This window comes from Mizuhopecten yessoensis, unplaced genomic scaffold (assembly GCF_002113885.1).
Source record: "Mizuhopecten yessoensis strain PY_sf001 unplaced genomic scaffold, ASM211388v2 scaffold716167, whole genome shotgun sequence".
NCBI lineage: Eukaryota > Metazoa > Mollusca > Bivalvia > Pectinida > Pectinidae > Mizuhopecten > Mizuhopecten yessoensis.
Window position 1 is genome coordinate 217,590 of NW_018479981.1, and position 11,010 is coordinate 228,599.

An 11,010-nucleotide genomic window follows, 5' to 3' on the forward strand; every position below is an offset into this window, starting at 1 on the left:
AAACGTCACAAATTATACAAACAGGAAGTGATATCGACATGTTTAATCTTAACTGAGGCTTATTAAACGACTAATATAATCTTCCCCTACCTTAAGGGTGTGACAGAGAAATCTCAAACCCGACGGGTGATGTTTTTGGTTGTCTAACCCGAGGCTCTGCTGAGGGTTAGACAACCAAAAAATCACCCCGAGACATCCTATATTTTGTCGGTGTCACAGCTCCACCGACAGTAGTCTGCCATGTTTGTAAACAAAAACACATGTGGGGTATGCATATCGTCATTCACTTTTGATGACGTCACAATTACCGATGGCGCATTATAATGACGTCACAGTCGAAAACGTGCTAATCGGCACGAGGCTATCTCCCCCTAGGGGGTGACAAGCTGATCTTTCCCGGCAAAAACGGGAGACACACTTGTGAAGGGAAGGAGAAAATGGTGTCTATCCAACAGTGTTTGAAGTCAAAAACTATGTTTGTATATTACATCAAACCTTATTCCTCACACATGGATAACTTTCTATAATTCGCCTTTACGTTGTTCTAAAACGAGATTTTCACAATGTTGGTCAATTCATCATACTGTTAAGATATATTAAAAAAAGAGCCTGTTTATAGTAATAAAACACATATATTCGATAACTTGATTTAGTCCAAACAAGATGGTTGATAACTTATAAATTCGATTCAGATCGTATACAGATTTAAACAATATTAAACAACTTGATCCAATCTTTCACAAGATACATATACATACTGGCTGGTTATGTAATTACTTGATTAAGTCCGTGACACTACTTATTGAAATTAAATAACCTTCTAATCCCTGTCATACACAGACTTGTTGACAGCTTCATTAAAAACAGTCCAAATCGAATACAAATACAGAATCACTACCAATACTTAAATGACTTAGGGATCCCCGTTCCACTGCCAAGAAATGAAACTATGCATTCGTAACCTCACTATTTGGCATGACTATAGCATTTATAAATCAGTTTTAAAAAGAAAAGTATAACTTGTGGGTTTTTTATGAAAACATTATGGAGATGAAATAAACAAAAAAGAATCAACAAAGAAATGCAGCAAATCTACTGGACACCAAACCTTTTTATGAAAATGACTTACTGACTCCTGTTTCTAATGATGTCACACTTGAAAACAAAACAGAGTGCCATTTTGAACCCTAACCCTAACCCTATCTATGCAGTAAATAGAACATACCGTTTGGATTGGACAATATTCTTCACATGTTAAAAAATGGCATTTTGTATACCTTCCTGCATTGAAGTTATGTTTTTATCAAATAAAGATTTTGCGATATTTTACGCATGGGTTTGTGGCCTCAATTTCCCAGAAGGCTTACACGCATGGGGAAGCACCGGAGGCGGATAAAGTGTTAACATATCACACATATGTGGCGCTTCTGAATGTTAAAGATATTGTTTGCGGATTCGAACCCATTTATGTCAGATTGTTATGTTATTGCTGAAACCGACTGACCTAACTAGATAACGTTAGGGAAGTGTACGAGCCAAAATGATCTTTAGTTATATCCATGTGTTAAGGAGGAACGGCAGGCGCAGTGAGATAGTGATCCTTAATCTATGTCATACAAAGACTTCTTGGCAGCTTATTTTATCTTACATTTACTTGCTGAAATTAAATCAAACAGTGAGAATACATGAACAATCTATAATTCATTTCTAGAAGATGTCATATTTAGAGAGAAGATGAACATCAATTATGGAAAAGTAAATTCAGAGAAGATTGACATCAATTATGGAAAAGTAAATTCAGAGTAGATGAACATCAATTTTGGAAAAGTAAATTCAGAGTAGATTGACATCAATTATGGAAAAGTAAATTCAGAGTGGATGAACATCAATTTTGGAAAAGTAAATTCAGAGTAGATTGACATCAACTATGGAAAAGTGAATTCAGAGTAGATAGACATCAATTTTGGAGAAGTAAATTCAGAGTAGATTGACATTTATTATGGAAAAGTGAATTCATTGGTCATTCAAGTGCAAATACGGTTGTACATTTTTTCTATATAATATTCAACGAAACATTAGAAAAGAAATCTTGGATAGCATATGATACTTAGACTAATTGCGTAACATACACTGATATACTTGTATAATTCACAGTTAAACACACTTTTAATAGCAAAGTTCCAGTAGCCTTAATAACGGCGTCCTGTAGCCTTAAGTAAATAACGAATTCTTAACTTCAAACCTCATCCATTGCCCAAAACAAAACAAGCGAGCGGAAAGCGGAATAACGGACAGCTTACTGCAGACAAGGTCCCTCTTACATGCCACACACGCCGTTAGTGATGACCATGTTGCTTAGAGCCAGTACATCTCCTCCCCACATGATGTGAGCTTTCACCAACATCTAAAAATGAACATAAAACAAAATAACACAAATAATCATTCCTATTGCCAGTATCAGAGACGAACATTCATGATATTGTTCATTTCCGGTTGAGATACAATGAAAGGATAAGTTGCTGCAACATGTCATACTGATTTCTTCAAGACTAAAACTATATACCAATTAGTTAAAAACATACTGTCCATTCCTGTTCTGAGGTGTACGTCGTGTTCATCCTGTCCCAGTGCCCGCTCGGTTGAGTGTAGTTGAGTTTGGATATATCGAGTCCTTCCATCGTGGTGAGTTGTATGTATGATTTTATCTTGGAGGAGGAGGACGCGATGCAGATACACACAGAAACACAAAAGTTACCCGATGGTGGTAAAGGGAACTTACTTATCCATTTGGCGCCATTTAACGCGGTCAATGTGTAATTACCTGAAAGGTATTGACGGAATGAATAGACGTCAGAAAACATCGCAATGTAATAAACAGTAACATTTACAGAAAAGAAAAATTTACTCAAATAACATCAAGTACAAGGAAAATACGACCATGTTGTCATAAAATGAAAGCGTTTTCTGCTTCATTTACGAAGCCAACCATGTACACCTAGGTCAACTCCAAGGATGGCATATTCTAAAAAGGAAAACATAACAATGACTACGAAACCACGAGAAACATTTGAGCTTAAGCCAATGAGATAAGGATAGAGAGCAATACATTCCATAGTCCTCATGTTAATGTTGTTTTCGAAATTAAGTATTATAAATTGAATGTCAACACTAGATACATTTGTACCATGGAATTTGCATTATTCAGAGCGAAAACCTTGAGTATCGAATCATCCTCAAATGTTAGCAAGGTAGGTGTGGAAAACAGATAAAACATTGTTGCACGTCAATCACCATATATCTTCCAATAACTTTATTGTCTTCTCTCTATAAATAAACAAATACCAAAGGCGGTATTTGATCACATGTTTTCTAACATATAACAACCAACATCATTATCTTACCTTCTCTGTCACAGGTGGTGTTCATGTAATCCCGGAGTTTGTCAGAGGTGAAGCTCCATTGTGGGTAGTACCTATCAGCAGGCGTTTGATTAAAGCGATTGACATCCTTGTCAAACATAGTATAACCTGAAACAGGAATAATAGGAATCGTTATATATGTCGTTACAGGTTGAATTGACGCAATTTATTGACGCAATCCTGGTTCTTAAAAAATATGAGGTTATGATACGTTTAAACATTGATTTATTGACAATATTGGACGATGTGCCACACTAAACATATTAACAGTAAGTTCTCATTGTTTACACATTCCTACGTTTTGTTACCAGGACACACATTCGACAAGTGTATACAGATAAACGAGAGATTACCGAAGTACAAGCAAAACATATGTATAATTTATAATGTATCGAATCCCGTCTAGTCTGATACAGATAGATTTGACCAGTGTTTGTATGGCATCCTCTTTATAAAATGACGCTTTGCATAATATACCACGGTTGAATCATCTCAACGACTGGATTCTTATTACAAACTGATTCAGTCTGAGTGAAAATGTGCGGTATCATATACAGACTTGTACGGTATTCGTTTTTTTGCAGTTTTCCTGATATTGTTAATATAATTCCTGCCAAACGCTTATGAATAATTATACTTGATTTATGCTATTTTGTTTCACGAAACTTTAAACAGTGATAGACAAAATGACGGAGCCAACGAAAGATGATTTCACCATACACTACCAATCGTATATACATCATTCAGCATTTGTTGTTCCAATCTGTCGACAGTAGATAAGGCTAATGGGTTCTTCACAAAATGAGTTCTGAACAATAATGTTTTACAACTATGTTTTCCCTATAGTATCATCCAGAATATGTGATATACAGTCATTTTGTGTAGTTGACTTTCAGAGCTAAATACCTTTGGGACATTTGTATAACGTCTGTACTTTAAGGACATCGTAGAAACTGAGGGTGTCCCTCTTGTCGAAGCTGAACCCGGACACATTAGTGGTAATGGTGGGTAGAGATGTATTGATAGCGTACTGGTACGGTCCGTAGTGGGTGACAGAATGGAAGTCATACGGCAAACCGAGCAGGTCTGTCTCGCCGGGCTGTATCACTTTAAAGTGAGGTATCGCAGCTAGAATAGTAATATACGACATCGAAACGATAATGTAAAACAGCTAATATGCATATTTTATGTAGCATTGAATCAATGTCATAGCTTTTGTGATTTTATTTATGATTTGTGAATAAGTTTTTACACATTATTATTATAACAATGTGTTTACTAAAATAACTGTGTTGATATGGCATTTAAAGTCTAAATAAATGTAACAGCTTTGCAAGCTAACATTATAATGCTCTCTTTTTTTTCTGCATGTAAAGCTGTTTTATTCACATGACCAGTTTTGTGGTATTCTTATATCATGGAAAATATTAGAAAAAAACTAGCATTTGCTTCAAATTAGTGTAGTATCGTGTATGCTTAATTAATAATAGAACAAATACCTAGTGTGAAGAGTCAGTGGTTTATTACGTTATAATAAAAAATATGTTAATACGTGGGCCGTTACATTTAAAGTCTTTTGAATGTCATTTGACTATGGTAGGGTTATGACATACATATTATATCTTAAATGAGTTTCAGCTCTATTACAGCCAAATTGTGGAGGAAAAATAGCAAATTGTTTGCCAGCCTTCTTTTTAAACGAAAATGCAGTTGTTTTGTGTTAGGCTGTGAACGGTGCCTAAATGTTGCTAACCTGTGAGTTTTCAGTATTCCTTGCTCAGGACTTCAGGTCTTCGATACCCAAAACAGCGATTAAACCCCATGTCATTATAACATTCTAACTGCTTATATTATATATTTAAGAATGTGTTTAAGATGTACACAATAATCAGATTCATTTTTATGCGCCATGCATAAGAAGTAGTTGAAAAAATACAAAAAGATCTATAACTCTAATGATCACAAACTATTTCTTTTTAAAATATCTTTATCAGGCCTATGAAGTAAACAAAATATCACTACATCAGCAAAATAAATAGCAACTTTCACTGGTCCTTACCAGTACCTGTATATACTTTATTAAAGTTTTATGTTCTGTATATTGTTCACATCTGTATCTTTATGTACTGGTCCATGTGTACCTGTATGTACTGGTCCCTGTCGTTTCTCTGGTCTACTTACCATCCTGTACGTTGTCTATGTGTACCTATATGTACTGGTCCCTGTCGTGTCTCTGGTATACTTTCCATCCTGTACGTTGTCTATGTGTACCTATATGTAATGGTCCTTGTCGTGTCTCTGGTATACTTACCATTCAGTACGTTGTTTATATTTTTCTGTATGTATTGGTACCTGTCGTGTCTCTGGTATACTTACCATTCAGTCCGTTGTCCATGTGTACCTGGGTGTACTGGTCCCTGACGTTTCTCTTGTATACTTACCATCCTGTACGTTGTCTATGGGTACCTATATGTACTGGTCCTTGTCGTGTCTTTGGTATACTTACCATTCAGTACGTTGTTTATATGTATCTGTATGTATTTGTACCTGTCGTGTCTCTGTTACACTTACCATCCTGTACGCTGTCTATTTGTACCTATATGTACTGGTCCCTGTCTTGTCTCTGGTATACTTACCATCCTGTATGGTGTCCATGTGTATCTGTATGTACTGGTCCCTCTTGGGTATCTGCTATACTTACCACCATGTACGTTGTTCATGTTTACCTGTATGTGCTGGTTCCTGTCGAGTCTCTGGTCTACTTACCATCCTGTACGTTGTCTATGTGTCCCTATATGTACTGGTCCCTGTCGTGTCTCTGGTACACTTACCATCCTGTACGCTGTCTATTTGTACCTATATGTACTGGTCCCTGTCTTGTCTCTGGTATACTTACCATCCTGTACGTTGTCTATGTGTACCTATATGTACTGTTCCCTGTCGTGTCTCTGGTATACTTACCATCCTGTTCGCTGTCTATGTGTACCTATATGTACTGTTCCCTGTCGGGTCTCTGGTATACTTACCATTCAGTACGTTGTTTATATGTATCTGTATGTATTGGTACCTGTCGTGTCTCTGGTACACTTACCATCCTGTACGCTGTCTATTTGTACCTATATGTACTGGTCCCTGTCTTGTCTCTGGTATACTTACCAGCCTGTACGTTGTCTATGTGTACCTATATGTACTGGTCCTTGTCGTGTCTCTGGTATACTTACCATTCAGTACGTTGTTTATATGTATCTGTATGTATTGGTACCTGTCGTGTCTCTGGTATACATACCATCCTGTATGTTGTGTATGTGTATCTTTTTTGTACTGGCCCCTGTCATGTCTCCGGTATACATACCATCCTGTACGTTGTCCATGTGTCCCTGTAAGTACTGGTACCTGTCGTGTCTCTGGTATACTTACCATCCTGTACGTTGTCTATGTGTATCTAAATGTACTGTTCCCTGTCGTGTCTCTGGTATACTTACCATTCAGTACGTTGTTTATATGTATCTGTAAGTACTGGTACCTGTCGTGTCTCTGGTATACTTACCATCCTGTACGCTGTCTATGTGAACCTGTATGTACTGGTCTCTGTCGTGTGTCAGGTATAATTACCACGGTGTACGTTTTCCATTTTTACCTGTATATACTGGTACCTTTCGTGTCTCAAGTATACTTACCATCCCGTACGTTGTCCATGTATACCTGTAAGTACTGGTCCCTGTCGTGCCTCTGGTATACTTATCATTCTGTACGTTTTCCATGTGTACCTGTATGTACTGGTCCCTGTCGTGTCTCTGGTATCCTTACCATTCTGTACGTTGTCCATGTGTACCTGTATGTACTGGTACCTGTCGTGCCTCTGGTATACTTATCATTCTGTCCGTTTTCCATGTGTACCTGTATGTACTGGTCCCTGACATTCCTCTGGTATACTTACCATCCTGTATGGTGTCCATGTGTATCTGTATGTACTGGTTCCTGTCGTGTCTCTGGTATACTTACCACCATGTACGTTGTCCATGTGTACCTGTATGTACTGGTCCCTGACATGCCTCTGGTATACTTACCATCCTGTATGGTGTCCATGTGTATCTGTATGTACTGGTTCCTGTCGTGTCTCTGGTATACTTACCATCCCTGTACTTTATCCATGTGTACCGGTATATACCACCCTGTATGTTGTTTATATGTACCTGTATGTACTGGTACCTGTCGTGTCAATAGTATTCTTACCATCTGGTACGTGGTTAACGTGTACATTTACATGTATGGACTGGTGGCTGTCGTTTCCCCGGTATACTTACCATCCTGTACGTTGTCCACGTGTATTTGCATATACTGGTCCCTATCGTGTCATTGGTATACTAACCATCATGAACGTTGTTTATGTGTAACTGTATGTACTGGTCCTTGTTTTGTCTCAAGTATACTAACCATCCTGTACGTTGTCCATGTGTACCTATATGTACTTGTCATTGTTTTGTCTCAGGTATACTTACCATCATGTACGTTGTCCATGTGTACTTGTATGTACTGGTCCTTGTTTTGTCTCTGGTACACTTACCATCCTGTATGGTGTCCATGTGTATCTGTATGTACTGGTCCCTGTTGGGTCTCTGATATACTTACCACCATGTACGTTGTTCATGTTTACCTGTATGTGCTGGTTCCTGTCGTGTCTCTTTACCATCCTGTACGTTGTACCTGTCGTGTCTCTGGTACACTTACCATGCTGTATGGTGTCCATGTGTATCTCTATGTACTGGTCCCTGTTGTGTCTCTGGTATTCTTACCATCTGGTACGTGGTTAATGTGTACATGTACAACTTACCATGCTGTACGTTGTCCATGTGTATCTGTATGTACTGGTTCCTGTCGTGTCTCTGGTATACTTACCATCCTGTACGCTGTCCATGTGTACCTGTATGTACTGGTCCTTGTTTTGTCTCAGGTATACTTACCATCCTGTATGGTGTCCATGTGTACTTGTATGTACTTGTTCCTGTCGTGTCTCTGGTATTCTTACCATCTGGTACGTGGTTAACGTGTATATTTACATGTTTGGACTGGTGGCTGTCGTTTCCCCGGTATACTTACCATCCTGTACGTTGTCCACGTGTATTTGCATATACTGGGCCCTATCGTGTCATTGGTATACTAACCATCCTGAACGTTGTTTATGTGTACCTGTATGTACTGCAATCTGTCATTACTCTTGTATTATAACCATCCTGTACGTTGTCCATTTGTACCTGTATGTTCTGGTCTCTGTTATGTCACAGGTATACTTACCATCCTGTACGTTGTCCATGTGTACCTGTATGTGCTGGTCCCTGTCGTGTCTCTGGTATACTTACCATGCTGTACGTTGTCAATGTGTAACGATATGTACTGGTGCCTGTCATGTCTCTGGTATACTTACCACCCTGTACGTTGTCCATGTGTACCTGTATGTACTGGTCCCTGTCGTGTCTCTGGTATACTTACCATGCTGTACGTTTTCAATGTGTAACGATATGTACTGGTGCCTGTCATGTCTCTGGTATACTTACCATCCTGTACGTTTTCAATGTGTAACGATATGTACTGGTGCCTGTCATGTCTCTGGTATACTAACCATCCTGTACGTTGTCTATGTGTACCTACAAATGTATATGTACTGGTCTGTGTTGTGTCTCAGGTACACTTACCATCCTGTACGTTTTCAATTTTTACTTGTATGTACTGATCCCTGTCGTGTCTCTGGTATACTTACCATCATGTACGTTGTCCATATGTACCTGTATGTGCTGGTTCCTGTCGTGTCTCTGGTATACTTACCATCCTGTACGTTGTCCGTGTGTACCTGTATATACTGGTCCCTGTTGTGTCTCAGGTACACTTACCATCCTGTACGTTGTCCATGTGTGCCTGGGTGTACTGGTCCCTGTCGTGTCTCTGGTATACTTACCATCGTGTACGTTGTCCATGTGTACCTGTATGTACTGGTCCTTGTTTTGTCTCAAGTATACTAACCATCCTGTACGTTGTCCATGTGTACCTATATGTGCTGGTCATTGTTTTGTCTCAGGTATACTTACCATCATGTACGTTGTCCATGTGTACTTGTATGTACTGGTCCTTGTTTTGTCTCTGGTACACTTACCATCATGTACGTTGTCCATGTGTACTTGTATGTACTGGTCCATGTCGTGTCTCTGGTATACTTACCATCGTGTACGTTGTCCATGTGTACCCGTATGTACTGGTCCCTGTCGTGTCTCTGGTATACTTACCATCCTGTACGTTGTCCATGTGTACCTGTGTGTACTGGTCCATGTCGTGTCTCTGGTATACTTACCATCCTGTACGTTGTCCATGTGTACCTATATGTACTGGTTCCTGTCGTGTCTCTGGTATACTTACCATCATGAACGTTGTCCATGTGTAACTGTATGTACTGGTCCCTGTTGGGTCTCTGGTATACTTACCACCATGTACGTTGTCCATGTTTACCTGTATGTGCTGGTTCCTGACGAGTCTCTGGTCTACTTACCATCCTGTACGTTGTCCATGTCTACCTGTATGTACTGGTCCCTATCGTGTCTCTGGTATACTTACCATGCTGTACGTTGTCAATGTGTAACGGTATGTACTGGTTTCTGTTGTGTCTCTGGTATACTTACCACCATGTACGTTGTTCATGTTTACCTGTATGTGCTGGTTCCTGTCGTGTCTCTGGTATACTTACCATCCTGTATGGTGTCCATGTGTACCTATATGTACTGGTCCCTGTCGTGTCTCTGGTATACTTACCACCATGTACGTTGTTCATGTTTACCTGTATGTGCTGGTACCTGTCGTGTCTCTGGTATACTTACCATCCCGTATGGTGTCCATGTGTATCTGTATGTACTGGTTCCTGTCGTGTCTCTGGTATACTTACCATCCCTGTACGTTATCCATGTGTACCGGTATATACCACCATGTACGTTGTTTATATGTACCTGTATGTACTGGTACCTGTCGTGTCAATGGTATTCTTACCATCTGGTACGTGGTTAATGTGTACATGTACATGTATGGACTGGTGGCTGTCGTTTCCCCGGTATACTTACCATCCTGTACGTTGTCCATGTGTATTTGAATATACTGGTCCCTATCGTGTCATTGGTATACTAACCATCATGAACGTTGTTTATGTGTACCTGTATGTACTGCAATCTGTCATTACTCTTGTATTATAACCATCCTGTACGTTGTCCACGTGTATTTGCATATACTGGTCCCTATCGTGTCCTTGGTATACTAACCATCATGAACGTTGTTGATGTGTACCTGAATGTACTGCAATCTGTCATTACTCTTGTATTATAACCATCCTGTACGTTGTCCATTTGTACCGGTATGTTCTGGTCTCTGTTGAGTCACAGGTATACTTACCATCCTGTACGTTGTCCATGTGTACCTGTATGTACTGGTGCCTGTCATGTCTCTGGTATGCTAACCATCCTGTACATTGTCCATTTGTACCTGTATGTACTGGTGCCTGTCATGTCTCTGGTATACTAACCATCCTGTACATTGTCCATTTGTACCTGTATGTACTGGT

At 39.2% G+C, this 11,010-nt stretch overlaps 1 protein-coding gene across 1 annotated transcript; it reads right to left on the bottom strand.

Moving 5' to 3' along the window:
- Window positions 1-318: 318 nt before the first annotated feature.
- LOC110441917 lies at window positions 319-6,074 on the bottom strand. Its single transcript, XM_021485224.1, has 5 exons — window positions 6,056-6,074; window positions 4,326-4,547; window positions 3,402-3,527; window positions 2,583-2,821; window positions 319-2,404 (listed from the first exon to the last, which is right to left on the bottom strand). The coding sequence occupies exons 1-5, from the start codon at window positions 6,072-6,074 to the stop codon at window positions 2,318-2,320; spliced, it is 693 nt and encodes a 230-aa protein (XP_021340899.1). The 3' UTR covers window positions 319-2,317.
- Between the last annotated feature and the right edge of the window lie 4,936 nt (window positions 6,075-11,010).

What these genes read in the sequence shown, in the direction of transcription:
- LOC110441917 (XM_021485224.1), bottom strand. An exon ending in CACCACCTGTGACAGAGAAG is followed by an intron (nt 2,822 to 3,401) that starts GTAAGATAATGA and finishes AATACCTTTCAG; the next exon opens with GTAATTACACATTGACCGCG. An exon ending in CCTCAGAACAGGAATGGACA is followed by an intron (nt 2,405 to 2,582) that starts GTATGTTTTTAA and finishes GTTCATTTTTAG; the next exon opens with ATGTTGGTGAAAGCTCACAT.